The sequence below is a fragment of the Salvelinus namaycush genome, chromosome 4, assembly GCF_016432855.1.
Source record: "Salvelinus namaycush isolate Seneca chromosome 4, SaNama_1.0, whole genome shotgun sequence".
Taxonomy (NCBI): Eukaryota; Metazoa; Chordata; class Actinopteri; order Salmoniformes; family Salmonidae; genus Salvelinus; species Salvelinus namaycush.
This window is the reverse complement of record NC_052310.1, coordinates 67,501,001-67,527,508: the sequence shown is the minus strand read 5'-3', so window position 1 is coordinate 67,527,508 and position 26,508 is coordinate 67,501,001. Positions and strand designations below refer to the sequence as shown.

The window sequence follows — 26,508 nt, the reverse complement described above, 5'->3', positions numbered from 1 at the left end:
AGCCTGGCGGGCGGGTGCGGGCAGCAATCGGTTGAAGAGCATGCATTTAGTTTTACTAGCATTTAAAAGCAGTTGGAGGACACTGAAGGAGTGTTGTATGGCATTGAAGCTCGTTTGGAGGTTTGTTAACACAGTGTCCAAAGAAGGGCCAGATGTATACAGAATGGTTGTCTGCGTAGAGGTGGGTCAGAGAATCACCAGCAGCAAGAGTGACATCATTGATATATACAGAGAAAAGAGTCGGCCCGAGAATTGAACCATGTGGAACCCCCATAGAGACTGCCAGAGGTTCCAGGCAACAGGCACTCCGATTTGACACACTGAACTCTGTCTGAGAAGTCGCTGGTGAACCAGGCGAGGCAGTCATTTGAGAAGTCAAGGCTATTGAGTCTGCCGATAAGAATATGGTGATTGACAGAGTCGAAAGCCTTGTTCAGGTTGATGAAGACGGCTGTACAGTACTGTCTTTTATCGATGGAGGTTATGATATCGTTTAGGACCTTGAGCGTGGCTGTGGTGCACCCATGACAAGCTCGGAAATCAGATTGCATAGTGGAGAAGGTACGGTGGGATTCGAAATGGTTGGTGATCTGTTTGTTAACTTGGTTTCAAAGATTTTTTAGAAAGGCAGGGTAGGATAGATATAGGTCTGTAACAGTTTGGCTCTAGAGTGTCTCCCCCTTTGAAGAGGGAGATGACCGCGGCAGCTATCCAATTGTTAGGGATCTCAGATGATACGAATGAGAGGTTGAACAGGCTAGTAATAGGGGTTGCAACAATTGCGGCGGATCATTTTAGAAAGAGAGGGTCCAGATAGTCTAGCCCAGCTGATTTGTAGGGGTCCAGATTTTGCAGCTCTTTCAGAACATCAGCTATCTGGATTTGGGTGAAGGAGAAATGGGGGAGGCTTGGGCAAGTTGCTGTGGGGTTTGCAGAGCTGTTGACCAGGGTAGGGGTAGCCAGGCGCAAAACATGGCCAGCCGTAGAGAAATGCTTCTTGAAATTCTTGATTATCGTAGAGTTATCGGTGGTGACAGTGTTTCCTATCCTCAGTGCAGTGGGCAGCTGGGAGGAGGTGCTCTTATTCTCCATGGACTTTACAGTGTCCCAGAACTTTTTGGAGTTTGTGCTACAGGATGCAAATTTCTGTTTGAAAAAGCTACCCTTTGCTTTCCTAACTGCCTGTGTATATTGGTTCCTAACTTCCCTGAAAAGTTGCATATCGCGGGGGCTATTCGATGCTAATGCAGAACGCCACAGGATGTGTTGGTGCTGGTCGAGGGCAGTCAAATCTGGAGTGAACCAAGGGCTATATCTGTTCTTAGTTCGACATTTTTTGAATGGGGCATGCTTATTTAAGATGGTGAGGAAAGCACTTTTAAAGAATAACCAGGCATCCTCCACTGATGGAATGAGGTCAATATCCTTCCAGGATACCCGGGCCAGGTCGATTAGAAAGGCCTGCTTGCTGAAGTGTTTTTAGGGAGCGTTTGACAGTGATGAGTGGTGGTCGTTTGACCGCGGACCTGTTATGGACACAGGCAATGAGGCAGGGATCGCTGAGATCCTAGTTGAAGACAGCACAGGTGTATTTAGAGGGCAGGTTGGTCAGGATGATATCTATGAGGGTGCCCATGTTTACAGATTTAGGGTTGTACCTGGTAGGATCCATGATAATTTGTGTGAGATTGTGAGCATCTAGCTTAGATTGTAGGATGGCCGGGGTGTTAAGCATATCCCAGTTTAGGTTACCTAACAGTACAAACTCTGAAGATAAATGGGGGGAAATTAATTCACATATGGTGTCCAGGGCACAGCTGGGGGCTGAGGGGGGTCTATAACAAGCGGCAACAGTGAGAGACTTATTTCTGGAAAGGTGGATTTTTAAAGTAGAACCTCGAACTGTTTGGGCACAGTCCTGGATATCATGACAGACCTCAAGCTATCTCTGCAGTAGATTGCAACTCCACCCCTTTTGGCAGTTCTATCTTATCGGAAAATGTTGTAGTTGGGGATGGAAATTTCAGATTTTTTGGGGGGGTTGGCGGAGTGTGCTAAAGCAGTGAATAAAACAAACTAAGGGTGGAGGCTTTTGATGTTAGCATGCATGAAACCAATGCTTTTACGGTTACAGAAGTCAACAAATGAGAGCGCCTGGGTAATTGGAGTGGTGCTGGGTGCTGCAGGGCCTGGGTTAACCTCACCAGAGGAACAGAGGAGGAGTAGGATAAATGTACGGCTAAAGGCTAAAAGAACAGGTTGTCTAGTGCGTTCGGAACAGAGAGTAAAAGGAGCAGATTTCTGGTCGAGGAAGAATAGATTCAAGACATAATGTACAGACATGGGAATAGTAGGATATGAGTACAGTGGGAGGTAAACCTATGCATTGAGTGACGATGAGAGAGGTTTTGTCTCTAGAGGCACCAGTTAAGCCAGGTGAGGTCACCGCATGTGTCAGGGGTGGGACAAAAGGCCTATCGAATGCATGTTTGGCAGGGCTGGAGCCTCTACAGTGAAATAAGACAATAATAACTAACCAAAACAGCAACAGACAAGGCATATTGACATTAGGGAGAGGCATGTGTAGCCAAGTGATCATAGGGTCCAATGAGCAGCAGTAGGTGAGTCAGGGAGCCGTTCGGTAGTCGCTACTGCAGTAGTCGAGCTGGAGACACGGCGATTCAGACAGCTAGCAGGCCGGGGATAGCAGATGGGCCTACGGAGACGTCGCAATGGAAAAGCCTGTTGAAACCACTTTGGACGATTACGTCGGCAGACCAGTCGTGATGGATCGACGGGGATCTGTGTCGGCAATGAAGGGTCCAGGCCATTTGGCAAAAAAGGCATTGTAGCCCAAGAATTAGCTGGTAGACCTCTTCGGCTAGCCGGGAGATTGGCCTAGCTCGAGGCTAGCTCAAGGCTAACTGGTGCTTGCTTCGGGACAGAGGCGTTAGCCAGCAGTAGCCACTCGAATGCAGCTAGCTAGCTGCGATGATCCGGTGTAATGGACCAGGGCTTGCGGCAGGAATCCGGTGATGAGGTAGAGAAAAAGCAGTCCGATATGTTTTGGGTTGATATCGCGCTGTGCAGACTGGCAGGTATTGACCGAGCTGAAGCTGGCTGTTGTCTGAGTTAACGGTGAAGACCACTAGCAGTGGCAAACTGACAACTAGCTAGTAGCTAGTTAGCTGGCTAGCTTCTGATTGGGGTTCTAATTCTAAGGTATGAAATAGCAGATCCGTACCACATTGGGTGAGGCTGGTTGCAGGAACGTATATTCATTTCGTAGGTGGAAAGTGAGATTTAAAAATATACGAGAAAAACGACTATGTACGCGGGACAAAACGGGACAAGACAAAACACACGTCCGACTGCTACGCCATCTTGGTATGGAGAACGGTTGCGGCTGCAGCAGCAGCATCTCAGTGGAGGAATGTGGCACAGACCCACGCAGACCCATGAGAAACTGCAGCCCGTCATGAGTTCAGATTTTTTGTGGCCCCTACCCCCATCGAAGTTGCCCATCCCTGTTCTAAATAGTACCAGATAGGGGTTATTTGGCTTGTAACCAAAGTGGAACCCTTTTTGGTGCTATATAGAACCCTTTTTTGAATTTTCAATAAAGAACCATGACCCTGTAAAGAACCCTTTCCTAAAGTTTATTAAGAATCATTAAAAAATTTACCAAAAAAGGGTTCCCCTATGGTTACAACCCTTTTTGGAGCTATATGGAACCCTTTTTTATGGTTCTTTATAGAATCTTTATAGAGAATGGTTCTAAAAAAACGAAAAGGTTCTTTGTAGATCCTTTTGAAGAACCATCAGGGTTTTTTGTTCTGGTCAACCATATTATTTTGTTAATTATCACCAACAGAGCAAAGAACCATTTTGTGAACAGCAAAGAACCATTGAAGAGTTCAAAGGGTTCTTTACTAAAGAACCCTTGAGGAACCCTAATTTTTTGTGTGTTCTTGGGGTCTTGAACAAAAAAAGCGGTTTGTGATTTTGTTCATCCTGGTGAACCGGCATTTTGAGTTGTATGGTTGCAATATCAACAGTTTCTTATCTCTGGCATATCTTGGCATCATTCAATACTAAGTTTAAATTGTGTCAGTGCAATTGACATATAATGCACAATGTCTCAGGAAAGACTGTCAGGGTTGGAAATACTCAGTGTATAAAACAGTCGGGCCCACAACCTGGACCCTACAGCCCATGGTGAAAACATGCATTGTGATTGCTAGCTACGCTAGTTATTTAGTTGTGGCCATCTGGTTAGTATCAACAAAGGCTTACTATAAATTCTAGCTAGCTAGCAACAACATTAGCGCAGCTTGCTAGTTAGCTTACATTAGCTACATCAGGCACAAGCCAAACAAGCTACTGCCACGTTGTGGGCTGGAGTATTTAAATGAAGCAAATCGAAGGTAAAGCTGTTCTATGTGAAAAACAATAAGTTGACTGCAGACACTCTGGGCTGAGGTGCTAAGTACCTATCGGCAGTCAGATTTATCGGTGTGTCTGACCCTTAACAAAATCAATGGGGGCCCCCTGGAGGTCAGAGCCCTTGGGCACGTGCCCTGCATGCCCTGTCGCTATTCAGCCAAGATAACTTCCTAGACTAACTTACCCATCTAAAAAGTGTTAGCTGACATGACTAATTGAGTGAGTGTCAATGAAAAGCTGCTGATGCATAACCAAATGTCAAACTTGCACCTTGTGTATTCTTCTATTGGAACTCTCAACAGTAAGTTGAGACCCCTTCATTAGTGTCATCTGACAGCTCTGTCAGGAAAAGGTTTGACGGATGAAGTGGAGAGGAGAAAAGCTGTGTGTGTGGTTAGAAGCATAGCTGGGTTTGTGTGTGTGTGTGTGATGGGGGGGGGGGGGGGGGGGGGGTGATAGATAAAGTGAAGAAGCTGCAGGACCAAACTGGGTATTGTGAGAGAGAAAGAGAAAGTAACATAATAAAGAACAGAATAAAGGACAGATCGCCTCGGACTGTGGAGGCGGGTGACTCATTGCTCCTCCGCACAACGAGAGAGAAAAAGAGACAAAGACAGAGAGAGAGGTTATACTCCTCTGCCTCCGCTCATTCCATTCCCCACCTTTGCTTATTGTGTGCTGAGGCATCCACTTGTGGGCTATGGTGTGGGCATACATATACATCAACACGTCTGTGGGCTTTGTTGTTGTTGTTGTTGTTGTTGTTGTGGAGGAGGAGGAGAACCAGGGTGTAGGTGGGGGATGGGAGTGTTCCAAGACAGAGGTAGATGATCTTGGCCTGGGTTGAGGTTCGAGGTAGAAGCAGGTAATTGGTGTATATACCACAGAATGGTGTTCTGACTGAAGAGATCAATACTCTGGCATGCGTGTGTGTGTTTTATCCAGGCAAGGATTAAGAGGTTGTCTGGAGAACATGTTGGCTAGATATTTGTTTTATCACCTGGAGAACCCTGCTTTGGTTACCACCTAGACCGCATATCTCTCTCTCTCTCTCTCTCTCTCTCTCTCTCTCTACACACACACAATCATTTCATGGCTGTACCCTTCCATTTCAGTTCTCTCTATCGATCGATCGATCGATCTATCTATCTATCTATCTATCTATCTATCTATCTATCTATCTATCTATCTATCTATCTATCTATCTATCTATCTATCTATCTATCTATCTATCTATCTATCTATCTATCTATCTATCTATCTATCTATCTATCTATCTATCTATCTATCTATCTATCTATCTATCTATCTATCTATCTATCTATCTATCTATCTATCTATCTATCTATCTATCTATCTCTATATATACACACACAATCATTTCATGGCTGTACCCTTCCATTTCAGTTTCCCCTCCATGATTTCATATTCCATCATTTTATTCTCTCTGGCCTAATAATAATGATATGGTCAATTCCAATGAGCCAGTTAAATATAATTATAGCTCATGCTGGAACCCAGCCAAGTCATCTAAATTCCCACATGAAAAAATACTACTGTTTACTATAGAATACTACAGTACTTACTATAGAATTATATAATGCACAACACTTTTTAAACTATAGTAAATACTACAGTGTTTAATTTGCATATACCCTGCCTATTCCCTTCCTCTATATCTCAATTTGAGCCACCCATTCGTGAGAAACCTACATGGCAAGTGTAGATCATATTGCGATCCCTACAGGTTGTAGGAAAGAGCACACCCCTGTCCTATCTACCTACCTACCTACAGTTGAAGTCGGAAGTTTACATACACCTCAGCCAAATACATTTAAACTCAGTTTTTCACAATTCCTGACATAGTTGAGAGAATGATGTATTTCAGTTTTTATTTCCTCATCACATTCCCATTGGGTCAGAAGTTTACATACACTCAATTAGTATTTAGTAGCATTGTCGTTAAGTTGTTTAACTTGGGTCGAACGTTTCGAGTAGCCTTCCACAAGCTTCCCCCAATAAATTGAGTGAATTTTGGCCCATCCCTCCTGACAGAGCTGGTGTAACTGAGTCAGGTTTGTAGGCCTCCTTGCTCGAACGCTTTTTCAGTTCTGCCCACATTTTCTATAGGATTGAGGTCAGGGCTTTGTGATAGCCACTCCAAAACCTTGACTTTGTTGTACTTAAGCCATTTTGCCACAACTTTGGAAGTATGCTTGGTGTCATTGTCCATTTGGAAGACCCATTTGCGACCAAGCTTTAACTTCCTGACTGATGTCTTGAGGTGATGCTTCAATATATCCACATAATTTTCCTCCCTCATGTTGCCATCTATTTTGTGAAGTGTGCCAGTCCCTCCTGCAGCAAAGCACCCCCACAACATGATGCTGCCACCCCTGTGCTTCACGGTTGGGATGGTGTTTTCGGCTTGCAAGCCTCCCCCTTTTTCCTCCAAACATAACGATGGTCATTATGGCCAAACAGTTCTATTTTTGTTTCATCAGACCAGAGGACATTTCTCCGAAAAGTATGATCTTGGTCCCCATGTGCAGTTGCAAACCGTAGTCTGGCTTTTTTATGGTGGTTTTGGAGCAGTGGCTTCTTCCTTGCTGAGCGGCCTTTTCATGTCGATTTAGGACTCGTTTTACTGTGGATATAGATACTTTTGTATCGGTTTCCTCCAGCATCTTCACAGGGTCCTTTGCTGTTCTGGGATTGACTTTCACTTTTCCCACCAAAGTACGTTCATCTCTAGGAGACAGTATGCGTCTCCTTCCTGAGCGGTATGACGGCTGCGTGATCCCATGGTGTTTATACTTGCGTACTATTGTTTGTACAGATGAACGTGGTACCTTCAGGCGTTTGGAAATTGCTCCCAAGGACAATCCAGGTCTACAATTTCTTTCTAAGGTCTTGGCTGATTTCTTTTGATTTTCCCATGATGTCAAGCAAGGAGGCACTGAGTTTGAAGGTAGGCCTTGAAATACATCCACAGGTACACCTCCAACTGACTCAAATGATGTCAATTAGCCTATCAGAAGCTTCTAAAGCCATGACATAATTTTCTGTCATTTTCCAAGCTGTTTAATGGCACAGTCAACTTAGTGTATGTAAACGTCTGACCCACTGGAATTGTGATACAGTGATATAATCTGTCTGTAAACAATTGTTGGAAAAATAACTTGTGTCATGTACAAAGTAGATGTCCTAACCGACTTGTCAAAACTATAGTTTCTTAACAAGAAATTTGTGGAGTGGTTGAAAAAAGAGTTTTAATGACTCCAACCTAAGTGTATGTAAACGTCCGACTTCAACTGTATCCATCATTCTCTACCTCTATCTATCTACCTATCTACCGGTTATGGAAAATGTGCTATTTTAGTATTTCTCCAGTAGATTTCCTGAAGGAGTAAGCCACCACTTCTATGTGAAAGATAATAAAACAAAAGCACTGTAGTAAATACTCAGTGGTGGAAAGAGTACTCAATTGTCATACTTGAATAAAAGTAAATATACCTTAATAGAAAATTACTCAAGTGGAAGTCTCCCAGCAAAATCCTACTTGAGTAAAAGTCTAAAAGTATTTGGTTTTAAATATACTTAAGTATCAACGTAAATTGAATTACTAAAATTAAAGTATAAATCATTTCAAACCATACAACACAATTACATTTTTTAATTTGGATTTACAGATAGCCAGGGGCACACTCCAACACTCAGACATAATTTACAATCAAAGCATTTGTGTTTAGTGAGTCCACCAGATCAGAGGCAGTAGTTATGACCAGGGATTTTCTCTTCATAGATACATTTTGACAGGAAAATTGTCAAATTCACGTAACGAGTACTTTTGGGTGTCAGGAAAAATATATGGAGTAAAAAGTACATTATTTTCTTTACAAATGTAGTAAAGTACAAATAAAAGTTGGCAAAAATATAAATAGTGAAGTAAAGTACAGATACCCCCCAAAACTATTTTTACTTAAGTACTTTACACCACTGTAAATACTACAGTAAACACTACAGTAAATACTACAGTATAGTACAGTCTGCAAAAACACGACAGTAAATATTATAGTATAGTAAAGTCTGCAAAACACTATAGTGTTTTGGCAGACTTCCCAAAGACAGCTTCCCAAACAATTGTTGGTCGATACACAGATTGTAACTGAGAGAACCTCCATTCTGAAAGCCTTGAATACGCATTATTTAGATGCAGGCAGTTTATTTGAAAAGGTCAAAGGTATAATTGAGCCCCCTATGAATTTACCTGACACTCCTGTGCACTCCTTCACCAGGTTCTCCTTTTCATCCTTCTCTGTTGCCGAAATCTGTAAAGCACTGAAAGAAATAGATTTAAAAAAATCCCCTGGCCCTGATGAACTAGACCCCCGCCACCTACACCTAGCTGCAGACATCATTGCTCCCCCTTAACATGTATTTGTAACCTTACGCTTGATGTTAAGGAAATCCCCAAGTTATGGAAATCTGCTTTTGTACTGCCTCTCCGTAAAGGTGGAGATCCTTCGCTACTTGACAACTATCGACCCATATCAAAATTGTCTGTACTGTCAAAGGTACTGGAGTCCTTAGTTAGTAGGCAACTAAAGACCTACTTCCAAGAAAACAACATCTTAAATGGAATGCAATCAGGTTTTAGGTCTGGCCACAGCACTGTTAAGGCAACATTGAAGGTTTTAAATGACATCCACTGTGCTCTTGATAAGAAGTTACATTGTGTGTCTTTTCATTGATTTGTCGAAGGCTTTTGACACCGTGGGCCATGCTGTGTTAGTGCAAAGGTTAAAATGTTGTGGAATTACTGGTCATGCTCTAGATTGGTTTATAAATTACCTATCAAATCGTGCACAATGTGTAATGGCAGATGGTTGTAAATCTGAGTCCATAGAGGTGGGCTCAGGTGTTCCGCAAGGTTCTATTTTGGGCCCACTGTTGTTCATTTTGTATATCAACAACATTGGGGATCGTATTGAAACAGCGGATGTTCATTTTTATGCAGATGATACTGTTCTTTATTCAAGTGGTAGTAGTTTATCTTTAGCTTTTGAAAATGCCCAAAGAGCATTTAACATCATACAAAATAATCTGTATGATTTAACTTCTTATGGCTGCAGGGGCAGTATTGAGTAGCTTGGATGAAAGGTGCCCAGAGGTGCCCATAGTAAACTGCCTGCTCCTCAGTCCCAGTTGCTAATATATGCATATTATTAGTAGTATTGGATTGAAAACACTCTGAAGTTTCTAAAACTGTTTGAATGATGTCTGTGAGTATAACAGAACTCATATGGCAGGCAAAAACCTGAGAAGAAATCCAAACAGGAAGTGGGAAATCTGAGGTTGGTCGATTTTCAACCCAGCTCCTATTGAAGATACAGTGGGATATTGGTAATGTTGCACTTCCTAAGGCTTCCACTAGATGTCAACAGTCTGTAGAACCTTGTCTGATGTCAACAGTCTGTAGAACCTCTACTGTGAAGTGGGGCCGAAGGAGACAGGAATTAGTCAGGTCTACCATGACCTGACCATGCTCTGACCATGCGCGTTCACAAGGGGGAGCTCTGTTCCATCGCGCATCTGAAGTCAATGGAATTCTCCGGTTGGAATGTTATTGAAGATTTATGTTAAAAACATTCTAAAGATTGATTCAGTACATCATTTGACATGTTTCTACTGACTGTTACGGAACTTTTTGACATTTCGTCTGCTTTTAGTGAACGCGCTTCCTGACTTTGGATTTGTTTACCAAACACGCTAACAAAAATAGCTATTTGGACATAAATGATGGACATTACCGAACAAAACAAACATTTCTTGTGGAAGTGGGAGTCCTGGGAGTGCATTCCGACAAAGATCAGCATAGGTAAGTGAAGATTTATAATACTATTTATGAGTTTTGTTGACTGCACAATTTGGCGGGTAACTGTATGGCTTCCTTTTGTAGCTGAACGCTGTTCTCAGATTATTGAATATTGTGCTTTTGCCGTAAAGCTTTTTGAAATCTGACACAGCGGTTGCATTAAGAACAAGTGTATCTTTAATTCTATATAAAACATGTATCCTTCATCAAAGTTTCTGATGAGTATTTATGTTATTTGACGTGGCTCTCTGCAATTTCTCCGGATATTTTGGAGGCATTTCTGAACATGGCACCAATGTAAACTGAGGTTTTTGGATATAAATATGAACTTTATCGAACAAAACATATATGTATTGTGTAACATGAAGTCCTATGAGTGTCATCTGATGAAGATCATCAAAGGTTAGTGATTAATTTTATCTCTATTTCTGCTTTTTGTGACTCCTGTCTTTGGCTGGAAAAATGGCTGGGAAAATGGCTGTGTTTTTCTGTGATTTTGCGGTGACCTAACATAATCGTTTGTGGTGCTTTCGCTGTTATACTTATTTTCCACCATAATTTGCAAATAAATTCATGAAAAATCCTACAATGTGATTTTCTGGAAAAAAAAATTCTCATTTTGTCTGTCATAGTTGAAGTGTACCTATGATGAACATTTCAGGCCTCTCTCATCTTTTTAAGTGGGAGAACTTGCACAATTGGTGGCTGACTAAATACTTTTTTGCCCCACTGTACATTCCTTTTTTCCCCAATGGTTATCATTTTAATTACCCCTTGTCCATGCTACATAACCTCTAATCCTAATGGTTAAGTTTCTGGGTAGAATTATTTCATCATTTATCTTAAACCTTGATAAAATATTTTAACAGTAATGGGTCCGCGGTCAAACGACCACCCCTCATCACTGTCAAATGCTCCCTAAAACACTTTCTCCTTCACCCAAATTCAGATAGCTAATGTTCTGAAAGAGCTGCAAAATCTGGATCCCTACAAATCAGCTGGGCTAGACAATCTGGACCCTCTCTTTCTAAAATGATCAGCCTAAAATGTTGCAAGCCCTATTACTAGCCTATTCAACCTCTCTTTCGTATCGTCTGAGATCCCCAAAGATTGGAAAGCTGCCGCTGTCATCCCCCTCTTCAAAGGGGGAGACACTCTAAACCCAAACTGTTATAGACCGATATCCATCCTGCCCTGCCTTTCTAAAATCTTCGAAAGCCAAAGTTAATAAACAGATCACCGACCATTTCGAATCCCACCGTACCTTCCCCACTATGCAATCTGGTTTCCGAGCTGGTCATGGGTGCACCTCAGTCACGCTCAAGGTCCTAAACGATATCATAACTGCCATTGATAAAATACAGTACTGTGCAGCCATCTTCATCGACCTGGCCAAGACTTTCTACTCCGATTCTTATCGGCAGACTCAATAGCCTTGGCTTCTCAAATGACTGCCTCGCCTGGTTCACCAACTACTTCTCAGATAGAGTTCAGTGTGTCACATCAGAGGGCCTGTTGTCCGGACCTCTGGCAGTCTCTATGGTTTGAGCCACAGGGTTCAATTCTCGGGCCAAATCTTTTCTCTGTAAATATCAATGATGGCGCTCTAGCTGCTGGTGATTCTCTGATCCACCTCTACGCAGACGTCACCATTCTGTATACATCTGGCCCTTCTTTGGACACTGTGCTAACAATCCTCCAAACGAGCTTCAACGCCATACAACACTCTTTCCGTGGCCTCCAACTGCTTTTTTAATGCTAGTAAAATTAAGTGCATGCTCTTCAACCGATTGCTGCCCGCACCCTCCCGCCCGACTAGCATCACTATTCTGGACGGTTCTGACCTAGAATATGTGGACAACTACAGCTACCTAGATGCCTGGTTAGACTGTAAACTCTCCTTCCAGACGCACATTAAGCATCTCCAATCCAAAATTAAATCTAGAATCGGCTTCCTATTTCGCAACAAAGCCTCCTTCACTCATGCCGCCAAACATACCCTCGTAAAAATGACTATCCTACTGATCCTTGACTTCGGCGATTGCATTTAGAAAATAGCCCCCAACACTCTACTCAGCAAACTGTATGTAGTCTATTACAGTGCCGTCCGTTTTATCACCAAAGCCCCATATACTACACACCACTGCGACCTGTATACTCTCATTGGCTGGCCCTCACTACATATCCGTCGCCAAACCCACTGGCTCAAGCCCCACCTCTCAGCTCACTTGTCACTATAGCAACACCCACGCGCTCCAGCAGGTATACTTCACTGGTCAGCCCCAAAGCCAACACTTCCTTTGGCCGCCTTTCCTTCCAGTTCTCTGCTGCCAATGATTGGAACGAATTGCAAAAATCACTGAAGCCGGAGACTTATATCTCCGTCTCTAACTTTAAGCGTCAGCTGTCAGAGCAGCTGACCGATCGCTGTACCTGTGCACAGCCAATCTGTAAATAGCACACCCGACTACCTCATCCCCATATTATTACTTACCCTCTTGCTCTGTTGCACCCCAGTATCTCTACTTGCACATCATCATCTGCACATCTATCACTCCAGTATTAATGCTAAATTGTAATTATTTTCGCCTCTATGGCCTATTTTTTGCCTACCTCCCTACTCTTCTACATTTGCACACACTGTACATATATTTTTCTATTATTCTTTTATTTTGTGTTGTTGACTGTACGTTTGTTTATGTGTAACTTTGTGTTGTTGTTTTTGCCGCACTGCTTTGTTTTATCTTGGCCAGGTCGCAGTTGTAAATGAGCACTTATTCTCAACTAGCCTACCTGGTTAAATAAAGGTGTCACGATTGTTAGAATAACTGGACCAAAGCGCAGCGTGATCTGGTTTCCACATCTTTTTATTACTAGGTGAAACTCACAGCAAACAAAAAACAATAAATCTCAAAACAAAATGTGAAGCTAACAATAGTGCTAACAGGCAACTATCCATAGTCAAGATCCCACAAAGCACAAAGGGGAAATGCCTTCCTAAATATGATCCCCAATCAGAGACAACGACAAACAGCTGCTTCTGATTGGGAACCATACCTGGCCAACATAGAGACATAATCCCCTAGATGACCCACCCTAGTCACACCCCGACCTAACCAACATAGAGAATAAAAAGCTCTCTATGGTCAGGGGGTGACAGTACCCCCCCTAAAGGTGCGGACTCCGATCGCAAAACCTGACTCAAAAGGGGAGGTTCCGGGTGGGCATCTGCCGTCGGGGGCAGCTCCGGTGCGGGGCGAAGCACCCACTCCGCTCGCGGACACGTTATCCTCAATGGCGGCTCTGGTGCGGGGATCGTCGCCGGATGCTCCGGACCGTGGATCGTCGCCGGTGGAACCGGACTGTGGATCGTCACCAGAGGCTCCGGAGTGTGGATCGTTGCCAGAGGCGCCGGATCGTCGCCGGAGGCTCCGGACCGTGGGTCGTCGCCGGGGACTCCGGACCATAGGTCGTCGCCGGGGGGCCCTGCCTCGCAGGAGGCTCCGGACTGATAACCCCCGCTGGAGGCTCTGGACCGCAGACCGTCGCTGGAGGCTCCAGACCGCCGACCGTCGCTGGAGGTTCCGGACCGCGGACCCTCTCAGGAGGTTCCGGACCACGGACCGTCTCAGGAGGTTCTCGGACCGTGGACCGTTGTGGGAGGTTCCGGACTGTGAAATGTCGCCGGAAGCTCTGGACTGGGAACTGTCGCCGGAAGCTTGGTGCGTGGGGCCGGCACTGGTGGTACCAGGCTGTTGACACGCAACTAAGGACGAGCACGAGGAGCAGGCACAGGACGTACTGGACTGTGGAGGCGCACTGGAGGCCTGATGCGTGGGACCGGCACTGGTGGTACCGGGCTGGTGACACGCACCTCAGGGAGAGTGCAGGGAGCAGGCACAGGACGTACTGGACTGTGGAGGCGCACTGGAGGCCTGATGCGTGGGACTGACACTGGTGGTACCGGGCTGGTGACATGCACCTCAGGGCGCGTGCGGGGAGGAGGCACAGGACGTACTGGACTGTGGACACGCACTCCAAGGAGAGTGCGAGGAGCAGGAACAGGAGGCACCTGACTGGGAAAGTGCACTTGAGGGAGAGTGCGAGGAGCAGGCACAGGACGTACTGGACTGGGGACACGCACTTGAGGAAGAGTGCGAGGAGCAGGCACAGGACGTACTGGACTGGGGACACGCACTTGAGGGAGAGTTCAGGGCTCTGGAGACGTACTGGAGATCTGGTGCGTATAGCCGGCATCAGTGGTACCGGAACTTTAACACACTTCTCAGGACGAGTACGGGGAGCTGACTCAGGTGGCACCAAACTGACAACACGTTCCTTTAGTCCAAATCCGTGCATCCTACACCAACTCAACAACTCTCCCGTTTCTCTCTCCTCCAAATTCTCCTTCTTCTCTCAGACTGGCTCTGGTTCACATCTTGGCTCCGCCGACTGCTCCATGTGCCCCCCCCCCCCAACATTTTCTTGGGGTGTCTGTGGCCTTCCTCCCCGACTTCGTCGCTGTCCTTCCTTCGCTGCTTCCGCCTGCTTCCATGGCAGGCTCTTCTCTCCTGCCATTATGTCGTCCCAAGTCCAGGATGTTCTCTCCCTAATCTCCTCCAAAGACCAGGATGCCATTACCTCCCGGGTACGCTGCTTGGTCCGTTGTTGGTGGGATCTTCTGTCACACTCGTAATAATAACTGGACCAAAGCGCAGCGTGATCTGGGTTCCACATCTTTTTATTACTAGGTGAAACTCTCAGCAGAACAAAAACAAGAAATCTCAAAACAAAACATGAAGCTAACAATAGTGCTAACAGGCAACTATCCATAGTCAAGATCCCACAAAGCACAAAGGGGAAATGACTGCCTAAATATGATCCCCAATCAGAGACAACGACAAACAGCTGCCTCTGATTGGGAACCATACCTGGCCAACATAGAAACATAATCCCCTAGATGACCCACCCTAGTCACACCCCGACCTAACCAACATAGAGAATAAAAAGCTCTCTATGGTCAGGGCGTGACAAAAGATGAAATAAAAATAAAAATAGTATATACTACAGTTTTATTTTATTACAGTATTTATTCTATAGTTCACTGTAAATACTATAGTAAATACTACAGTAACATTCACAAAAACACTGCAGTGAATACTATAGTACTTAGACCATAGTATATTTATAGTATTTTCATGTGGGGATCTCCTTGAACAAACAAGATATATACTATACCTAGCCTGGGTACGAGTCTGTTTTGCCAACATTCCACTCTTTGTACTTTGTGTCATATGCCAAAGATGTGTAACATGACAGGAGTGGCAAGAAGTGGAATAATAGCTAAACAGACTGGTACCCAGACTACTTTTTACCCACATCGATCTGTGTTTCACATATTCATTATACAGTGTTCCATGTGGGACCATGCTCAAGTTCTCTCTCGCTCACTCTCTCTCCTGTACTCTCCTCCTTCTCTCTTTTTTCTGGTCACCCAATTATTCCTCCCTCCTCCTCGCCTCCCTCCTCCTTTCCTATCCCTCCTACCCTCATATGCCCCTGCTCCACAAAAAAGTAATTAGCACAAATGACATGACACAGTTGAGAGAAAGAGCGAGAGAGAGCGAGAGGGAGAGGAAGAGCGAAGGGGAGCTAGGCTGAGCAGGGCTTCCCGGGCATCAACACCCACAGCCAGGTTTTCTTTTTGGGAGAGGTGAGGTGCAAAGACACCCTCTACCTCCACCTCTTTCCTTCACCTTTTTGCTCCCTCGCTCCTTCTCTTTGATTTCTGAATGAGTGTAGATGATTCCGATTTACACTCTTTCTCCTGGTTGGCTTGCTTGCAGTGTGTGAGCGCACATGTGTGTGTGTGGAGAGTGTGTGAGCGCGCAGACTACAGAGTAGGGTAGAGTACTGCTTCTGCTAGGCTTATCGCTGCTCGTGTCGACTAAAAAACATGTTATTTCTCTTCTCAGTCCATCATGGAGCAGTTCAACCCATGCTTGCGGAACTTTGTGGCCATGGGGAAGAGCTACGAGAAGGCCCTATCCAGTGAGTACATCCTTCTCTTCTTCTTTTCCTTTATCTCATCCCCTTCTCATCCCCCCTTCCTCTCCTCCTGTCCAGAGGACAGGCAAAGGCCCATATCGCCTGGCACTGATTTATCTGAACTAGAAATAATCTCAGATGCTGGGGATATATTTCTCACGTTGGCAACAGTGTGTAGCCTATAGTCAGCGTCCTCATGTACCTGAGCTCTTCTTGGACTATGAAAGATACTGCTGGATGCTCCGACAGGCTTTCAACTGTACGGACTGATTTGATAGTCTACCATTTGGAAAAGAGAACGCAAAGACCCCTAACAGAGAACGACTTCACTGTGTCCCCACCCTACATTGATTAAAACACCAAATTAACTCCCAGCTAGCTGTCAGTAGGTGTAGTCTCCCCTAATTGTTGATGTTTGTTTGTCTTCTGTTCTTTGTTGGGAGGCTCAGGATTCCCTTCTCCTGTAATGTCACGTTAGAATGTTTCATGTCCACATCTTGCCCTCTCCTCTCTTCTCCTCTTTACTAGCATCCCTCCATCCCTGCATATCTTCAAGTCAAATCATTTTTATTGTATTTGTTTGGTTGTTCACAAGTCGGGATATGATGTGGTGTGTGTGCGTGCGTGTGTATTCCAGGTGTTTGTGTGGAGTAGATACATGGGTGAGAGCAGGAGCACAACACTTTTGAGATATCTCCAGGAAGGTGTGTGTAAGTGGAGCGTAGTCCAATAGGAACTAGGGCAAGCGGCGCTGAGAGAATTAAACTGGTATCCAGGACAGCCAGAGGGAGGAGAGAAAGAGAGCAGAATACATTGGAGATACAGAGTCTTGCTTCTATATGAGAGAGAGAGAGAGAGAGAGAGAGAGAGAGAGAGAGAGAGAGAGAGAGAGAGAGAGAGAGAGAGAGAGAGAGAGAGAGAGAGAGAGAGAGAGAGAGAGAGAGAGAGAGAGAGAGAGAGAGAGAGAGAGAGAGAGAGAGAGAGAGAGAGAGAGAGAGAGGTGCATGAAAACCAGGAAAGACTGTGGAAGCCCTGAGGACCAATAAAGGAGGACTCAGTGTAGTCTGATAGATAAGACTAAAATTAGCCAAACAGGTCCCAGGTGGGGACTTGCACTTCATCAATGCCAGGCAGGCGCAAGGACTGGGGTTCTGGCTCGTGCTGCCGTTGCAGAGGCACAGGGCACAGTCAGCATTCAACGCACCACAGGGCGCCTGGTGGGCATCCATCTGCGAGCTGAATTTGTAAATATGCCAGTTCTGCCTTTGCTCTTAGGATATAGAGGAAGGAGAGTTGGTGCTGGACTGAACTTGAGATCCCTGGAGCTTTGTTGACTGACATAATGGTCCAGGGAGAGAGCTGCCTGCTGTTAGTTATCCTCAGAGGAGATGCTGTTTGATCAGTTTGGTTGTGGAGGATAGGATAATGTGCAGTGGGTGTAGTGCTTGAATAGGATGCAATGCTTTGACTGGTATTTAGTCAGGTACTCTGTTTATCATAGAGCTTTGGGACCGGCGATAGGTGGGGCAATTTCACACAACACACATCCAAACTGGACATCATGTTGAAGGTGGGGCGGAGAGAGATGTCTCAACAGGGACAAGCTGTGTTGGAGAGATGGAGGAGAGAACAAAAAAAGTGGCTGAGTGTGAAGGCTGAAGGGATTTGATAAAGGAGTTGAGGGAGGGAAGGATTTTGAGAGAGAAGGGGGTTGGATGGTGGATTTGGAAGAGTTGAAGATGGATGAAGTACTCAACACATCAAGCTGCAGCTGATCTGGTTTATACCGGTTTTACTCCTCCTAGAGTGTGTGTTTAATTTACTCTGGAATAGGTGGGAGGAATGGATGGCGTGTCTCACCTCCAGTCTGTATACTATCAGCTGTCTGCTTCATATCAGAGGTTTAATCCTCTTTACTGAAGACACACACATACACACACACACACAATCCCCCAGCTAGCAAAGCTCTCAGATCTCGTCCCAGTTAATCCAGCCTTACCTGGCCTGCCACACTCCACCGCTCGTCGCTGGCTGGGATTTCTGTGGACATTGCTAAATTAGCCCATCCACACAAGGTGTTACCGTACTGCACAATCTCACTTCTGGCCCCTCACCCTCATTCTTCTATCCCAACCAGCCTTAACCAAAGTTGGGCTCAGGATGAGCCAAGAGAAACGGTCTCTCTTCCTGGTTGTGTCAGTCTCAGAGTGAACCCAGCTACAGTGTAGTAGGCTGTCGGCTTTAGGCTCTGGAGTCTGGGTTGTTCGTGTGGGTTATTATCAGTTCAGTGACCTCAGGATAACGATTCTGATAAATGTAGAGAATGGAAAGAATAATTAATAAAGGAAAGATTACGGAAGGAAATGAGTGCAGACGGAGGCTTGTGAAACGGTGGTCAGGAATAGAGGTATAAATGGAGACAGAAATGAGCTGAGGCTGTCTCAATCTTAGTGTTTGAAGTGAAGAGGAATATAATAATGTAGCATCAGCTTATTGTCTGCATTTCTGGGGGTATTCCCATATGATTGCATTACTGTAGAAAACTCAACTCAACTCAACTAGACGAACAGATTTGAATTCTTCCCATTTAGATTCAGGATGTATTTGGGTAACACTTTATTTCACAGTCTGGTTTAAGATGGCACTTACCTAGTATTAACATTGAATTAACTAATTAACTATGTGGTAACAATAATGTTTAGACCGCATACATGGCCAGGCCACATTGTTAAATAAAGTCCTGACACTCCACATCAATATGTATCAGTCAAATGTTCGATTTTTTATTTCTTCCTACGATTTTTTTATTTTACTTATTTTTTTATTTTTATATACCCCTTTTTCTCCCCAGTTGGAAATTACAGTTTTGCTACATCACTGCAACTCCCGTACGGCCTCGGGGGGGTGAAGGTCGTGAGCCACGTGTCCTCCGAAACACGACCCCACAAAGCCACACTGCTTCTTGACACACTGCTCGCTTCACCCGGAAGCCACCCGCACCAATGTGTCGGAGGAAACATCGTACAGCTAGCGACCAAAGTCAGCGTGCATGTGCCCGGCCCACCACAAGGAATCGCTAGTGCGCAATGGTACAAGCTAATTCCAGCCAGCCAAACCCTCCCCTAACACGGACGACGCTGGGCCAATTGTGCGGCGCCTCATGGGTCTCCCGGTCACGGCCGGCTGCGACACAGCCCAGGATTGAACCCAGATCTGTAGTGACGCCTCTAGCACTGCGGATCGAACCCATATCTGTAGTGACGCCTCTAGCACTCCGATGCAGTGCCTTAGACCACTGCGCCACTCAGGAGGCCGTATCAGTCAAAGTTAATACACTCTGAGTGGAGTCTGCTAGTCGCATACATATGTATCCATCTAACTGGACATCCTGTCCCCTCATTATGACAGCCACTCTGTGCCTGCTCTGTGTTCCTTGTCCCTGTTCCTGGACTAAGACCCGAGTCACTGGAAGATGTTTCAGTTAGTGTCTCTGTCACTCTGCATGAGTAACAGTCTAAAGGAGCACACTGGCTTCATTTGTATTGCAGTAGCCTATGAATCACCTTGAAGGTTAGGCAGGATGTCATATGTTTTAAAAGTTTTGCAGTTGTTAAGACTGGTATATATTGCCTTCCCTGGTCTTTCCTAACTTTCTCTAGTCTGTATTTCCTGTAGTTCCACTTTCCATCCAGCATCTGCTCTATCCAGCAATAATTCCTATACCTGTCTCTCTTCTTCAGTGCTGTCCTTTCCTTTTACTCTTAAGCCACCATTTTTATTGTCGCATTAGCCCTTTACATTGTCGCCTGTAGTAGCATTATCCCATTCCATTGTCTCCTGTAGTAGGATTATCCCTTTCCATTGTTTCCTGTAGTAGCATTAGCCCTTTCCATTGTCGCCTGTAGTAGCATTAGCCCTTTCCATTGTCGCCTGTAGTAGCATTAGCCCTTTCCATTGTCGCCTGTAGTAGCATTAGCCCTTTCCATTGTCGCCTGTAGTAGCATTAGCCCTTTCCATTGTCGCCTGTAGTAGCATTATCCCTTTCCATTGTCGCCTGTAGCAGCATTAGCTCTTTCCATTGTCGCCTGTAGCAGCATTAGCTCTTTCCATTGTAGCCTATAGTTGCCTTTAGCCCTTTCCCTAACTGACTGGGGCTATAGCTATAGGGGAGGGACGCTGGGGTGATGACAACTTTAATGTCCAATATTTCCACTCCGCCCCTGATCTGACGCCCAATGCTTCCATGTTTCCAGGTGTCACATTTGCTGCAAAGGGCTACTTCGAGGCACTGGTGAGGATGGGAGAGATGGCCAGCGAAAGTCAAGGCTCTAAGGATCTTGGTGAGTCCTAGTGTTGGCTGTAGGGGGCTGCAGCACCCCTAGTGGGGTGGAGGGGGTTGTAGCACCCCTATTATTATTTAATTTTTTTTCACCTTTATTTAACCAGGTAGGCCAGTTGAGAACAAGTTCTCATTTACAAATGCGACCTGGCCAAGATAAAGCAAAGCAGTGCGACAAAAACAATGACAGAGTTACACATAAACAAACGTACAGTCAATAACACAAAATAAAAGAAAAATTGAAAAATCTATTTACAGTGTGTGCAAATGTAGAAGAGTAGGGAGGTAGCCAATAAATAGGCCCTAGAGGTGAAAATAATTACAATTTAGCATTAATACTGGAGTGATAGATGTGCAGATGATGATGTGCAAGTAGAGATACTGGGGTGCAAAAGAGCAAGAGGGTAAGTAATAATATGGGGATGAGGTAGTCGGGTGTGCTATTTACAGATTGGCTGTGCACAGGTACAGCGATCGGTCAGCTGCTCTGACAGCGGACGCTTAAAGTTAGAGAGGGAGATATAAGTCTCCGGCTTCAGTGATTTTTGCAATTCGTTCCAGTCATTGGCAGCAGAGAACTGGAAGGAAAGGCGGCCAAAGGAAGTGTTGGCTTTGGGGCTGACCAGTGCAATGTACCTGCTGGAGCACGTGCTACGGGTGGGTGTTGCTATGTTGACCCGTGAGCTGAGATAAGACTGGGCTTTACCTAGCAAAGACATATAGATGACCTGGAGCCAGTGGGTTTGGCGATGGATTTGTAGTGAGGGCCAGCCAACGAGAGTATACAGCTCGCAGTGATTGGTAGTATATGGGGCTTTGGTGATAAAACGGATGGCACTGTGATAGACTACATCCAGTTTGCTGAGTAGAGTGTTGGGGGCTATTTTGTAAATGACATCGCCGAAGTCAAGGATCGGTAGGATAGTCAGTTTTACGAGGGTATGTTTGGCAGCATGAGTGAAGGCTTTGTTGCAAAATAAGAAGCAGATTATAGATTTAATTTTGGATTGGAGATGCTTAATGTGAGTCTGGAAGGAGAGTTTACAGTCTAAACAGACACCTAGGTATTTGTAGTTGTCCACATATTCTAGGTCAGAACCGTCCAGATTAGTGATGCTAGTCGGGCGGGAGGGTGCGGGCAGCAATCGGTTGAAGAGCATGCACTTAGTTTTACTAGCATTAAAAAAGTAGTTGGAGGCCATGGAAGGAATGTTGCATGGCGTTGAAGCTCGTTTGGAGGTTTATTAGCACAGTGTCCGAAGAAGGGCCAGATCTATACAGAATGGTGTCGTCTGCGTAGAGGTGGATCAGAGAATCATCAGCAGCTAGAGAGACATCATTGATATATACAGAGAAAAGAGTTGGCCCGAGAATTGAACCCTGTGGCACCCCCATAGAGACTGCCAGAGGTCCGGACAACAGGCCCTCCGATTTGACACACTGAACTCTATCTGAGAAGTAGTTGGTGAACCAGGCGAGGCAGTCATTTGAGAGGCCAAGGCTATTGAGTCTGCCGATAAGAATGCGGTGATTAACAGAGTCGAAAGTCTTGGCCAGGTCGATGAAGACGGCTGCACAGTACTGTCTTTTATCGATGGCGGTTATGATATTGTTTAGGACCTTGAGCGTGACTGAGGTGCTCCCATGACCAGCTCTGAAACCAGACATGACCAGCTTGGAAACCAGATTGCTTAGTGGAGAAGGTACGGTGGGATTCGAAATGGTCGGTGATCTGTTTATTAACTTGGCTTTCGAAGATTTTAGAAAGGCAGGGCAGGATGGATATAGATCTAGAACAGTTTGGGTCAAGAGTGTCTCCCCCTTTGAAGAAGGGGATGACCGCGGCAGCTTTCCAATCTTTGGGGATCTCAGACGATACGAAAGAGGTTGAATAGGCATTTTTTAGAAATACAGTGGTATTGTAACCCCAGTGGGGGGTTGGCCAGGTGGAAAGCATGGCCAGCCGTGGAAAATAATGCAAATGATCGATTATTGTAGATTTATTGGTGGTGACAGTGTTTCCAATCCTCAATGCAGTGGGCAGCTGGGAGGAGGTGCTCTTATTCTCCATGTACTTTACAGTGTCCAAAAACATTTTGGAATTACTGCTACAGGAAGCAAATTTCTGCTTGAAAAAGCTAGCCTTGGCTTTCCTAACTGACTGAGGATATTGGTTCCTGACTTTCCTGAAAAGTTGCATATCGCGGGGGCTATTCAATCCTAATGCAGAACGCCACAGGATGTTTTTGTGCTGGTCAAGGGCAGTCAAGTCTGGGGTGAATCAAGGGCTATATCTGTTCTTAGTTCTAATTTTTTTTAATGGGGCATGCTAAAATAAGATGGAGAGGAAAGCACTTTTGAAGAGCATCCAGGCATCCTCTACTGATGGGATGAGGTCAATATCCTTCCAGGATACCCGGGCCATGTTGATTAGAAAGGCCTGCTCGCTGAAGTGTTTTAGGGAGCATTTGATAGTGATGAGGGGTGGTCGTTTGACCGTGGACCCATTACGCACGCAGGCAATGAGGCTGTGATCGCTGAGATCCTGGTTGAAGACAGCAGAGGTGTATTTATAGTGCAGGTTGATCAGGATGATATCTAAGAGGGTGCCCATGGTTACAGGTTTCGGGTTGTACCTGGTAGGTTCCTTGATGATTTGTGTGAGATTGAGGGCATCTAGCTTAGATTGTAGGATGGCCGGGGTGTTAACCTCTCTGAGATATGTGAGACGGTAGCGTCCCACCTGGCCAACATCCAGTGAAAATGCAGAGCGCCAAATTCAAATAAATTACTATAAAAATCAAACTTTCATGAAATCACTCATTCAATATACCAAATGAAAGCTACACTTGTTGTGAATCCAGCCAACGTGTCAGATTTCAAAAATGCTTTACGGCGAAAGCAAACAATGCTATTATCTGAGGATAGCACCCCAGCAAACAATCACAGACCATCATATTTCAACCCTCCCGGCGCGACACAAAACGCAGAATAAAGATATAATTCATGCCTTACCTTTGACGAGCTTCTTCTGTTGTCACTCCAATATGTCCCATAAACATCACAAATGGTCCTTTTGTTCGATTAATTCCGTCGATATATATCCAAAATGTCCATTTATTTGGCGCGTTTGATCCAGAAAAACACCGGTTCCAACTCGCTCAACATGACTACAAAAGTTACCTGTAAGCTTTGTCCGAACATTTCAAACTACTTTTGTAATACAACTTTAGGTATTTTCTTACGTAAATAATCGATAAAATTGAAGACGGGATGATCTGTGTTCAATACCGGAGGAAAACAATGTGTAGCATTCTTTCTGGTCACGCGCCTCTAACAAACAGTTAGAGTCGAGCCTCATTCTGAACATGGCTACTTCTTCATTTCTCAAAGGAAAAACCTCAACCAATTTCTAAAGACTGTTGACATCCAGAGGAACTGTAGGAAGGTCCCTTAGAAATCTGGATTCCCAATGAAAACCCATTGAAAAGAGAGTGACCTCAAAAAATATAAAATCTGAATGGTTTGACCTCGGGGTCTTGCCTGCCAAATAAGTTATGTTATAGTCACAGACATGATTCAAACAGTTTTAAAAACTTCAGAGTGTTTTCTATCGAATACTAATAATAATATGCATATATTAGCATCTGGGACTGAGTAGGAGGCAGTTTACTATGGGCACGCTATTCATCCAAAAGTGAAAATGCTGCCCCCTATCCCAGAGAAGTTAAGCATGTCCCAGTTAAGGTCACCTAACAGTATGAGCTCTGAAGATAGATGGGGAGCCATCAATTCACATATGGTGTCCAGGGCACAGCTGGGGGCCGAGGGGGGTCTGTAACAAGCGCCAATGGTGAGAGACTTGTTTCTGGAAAGGTGGATTATAAAAAGTAGAAGTTTGAATTGTTTGGGCACAGACTGGATAGTTTGACAGAACTCTGGATGCTATCTCTGCAGTAGATTGCAACTCAGCCCCCTTTGGCAGTTCTATCTTGTCGGAATATGTTATAGTTAGGGATGGGAATTTCAGGATTTTTGGTGGCCAGGATTCAGACACGGCTAGGACATCCGGGTTGGCGGAGTGTGCTAAAGCAGTGAATAAAACAAACTTAGGGAGGTGGCTTCTAATGTTAACATGCATGAAACCAATGCTTTTACAGTTACAGAAGTCAACAAATTAATGCGCCTGGGGAGTGGGAGTGATGCTGGGGGCTGCAGGGCCTGGGTTAACCTCTACATCACCAGAGGAACAAAGGAGGAGTAGGATAAGAGTACGGCTAAAGGCTAAAAGAACTGGTCGTCTTGTGCATTCGGAACAGAGAGTAAAAGTAGCAGGTTTCTGGGCGCGGAAGAAAAGATTCAAGGCATAATATACAGACAAGGGTATGGTAGGATGTGAGTACAGTGGAGGTAAGCCTAGGCATTGAGTGACGATGAGAGAGGTTTTGTCTCTAGAGGCACCATTTAAGCCAGGTGCGGCCACAGCAAAGGGTCCAGGCCAATTGGCAGAAGAGGTATTGAAGCCCAGGAATTATCTGATGGAATTCTTTGGCTAGCCGGGAGAAGGGCCTAGCTACTAGCTAGTAGCTAGTTAGCTGGCTAGCTTCAGAAGGCGGTTCCGGTTCAAAAGTGTAAAAATAGCAGATCCATACCACATTGGGTTAGGCGGGTTGCAGGAGAGTATGTTCAGTCCATAGATGGAAAAAGAGATTAAAAAAGTAATACAAATATATACGAAGAAAAACGATATATACAAGGGATGGGACAAGACCATCAAAACAGACATCCCCACTGCTATGCCATCTTGGAAGATATATATTGGGCTGGAGGGGGGTTGCAGAAAGACCTGCTGTACAGGGGATAGATGGCAAGGGGTGTGAATGGGAAAAGGACAAATGATGAGCAGAAGTAGCTGAAGCACTCACTCACTCACACATAAACACACACACACACACACACACACACACACACACACACACACACACACACACACACACACTCACTCACTCACTCACTCACTCACTCACTCACTCACTCACTCACTCACTCATAAACACACACACTCACTCACTCACTCACACATAAACACACACACACACACACTCACTCACTAAACACATAAACACACACACACTCACTCACTCACTCCCTCACTCACTCACTCACTCACTCACTCACTCACTCACTCACTCACTCACACATAAACACACACCCTCACTCACTCACTCACTCACTCACTCACTCACTCACTCACTCACTCACTCACTCACTCACTCACTCACTCACTCACTCACACATAAACACACACACTCACTCACTCACTCACACATAAACACACACACACTCACTCACTAAACACACTCACTCACTCACTCACTCACTCACTCACACATAAACACACACACTCACTCACTCACTCACACATAAACACACACACACTCACTCACTAAACACACTCACTCACTCATTCACTCACTCACTCACTCACTCATTCACTCACTCACTCACTCACTCACTCACTCACTCACTCACTCACACATACACACACACAAGCATGTTATGTTTGTTGTTGTTGTTTCTTACAGTCAGTTATTACTGCACTATGGGAAAGGGGAGCTTACAGTACTCTGATGTTTCCAATATTTTCCACTGACATACTGAGGCAATCACATCCCCTTAGACTCTTATATTTGATATGGAAAAGCTTATTTTGTTTAGCGCTTGTTTTCCCTCAAACTCAGCATCTTATGAATTATGCTGTTTTGCAGTTTTGCAGTTTTATTTTTGCCTTAGACCC

At 44.9% G+C, this 26,508-nt stretch overlaps 1 protein-coding gene across 1 annotated transcript in view; it reads left to right on the top strand.

Annotated features, from left to right (window-relative positions):
* Positions 1–16,305: 16,305 nt before the first annotated feature.
* LOC120045975 (brain-specific angiogenesis inhibitor 1-associated protein 2-like) overlaps positions 16,306–26,508 on the top strand; it is a 132,839-nt gene continuing 122,636 nt past the window's right edge. Inside the window, exons 1-2 of the mRNA XM_038990894.1 lie at positions 16,306–16,375; positions 20,626–20,712. Of these exons, the coding sequence (XP_038846822.1) occupies positions 16,306–16,375; positions 20,626–20,712 (157 nt within the window). The remainder of the gene's footprint in view (positions 16,376–20,625; positions 20,713–26,508) is intronic.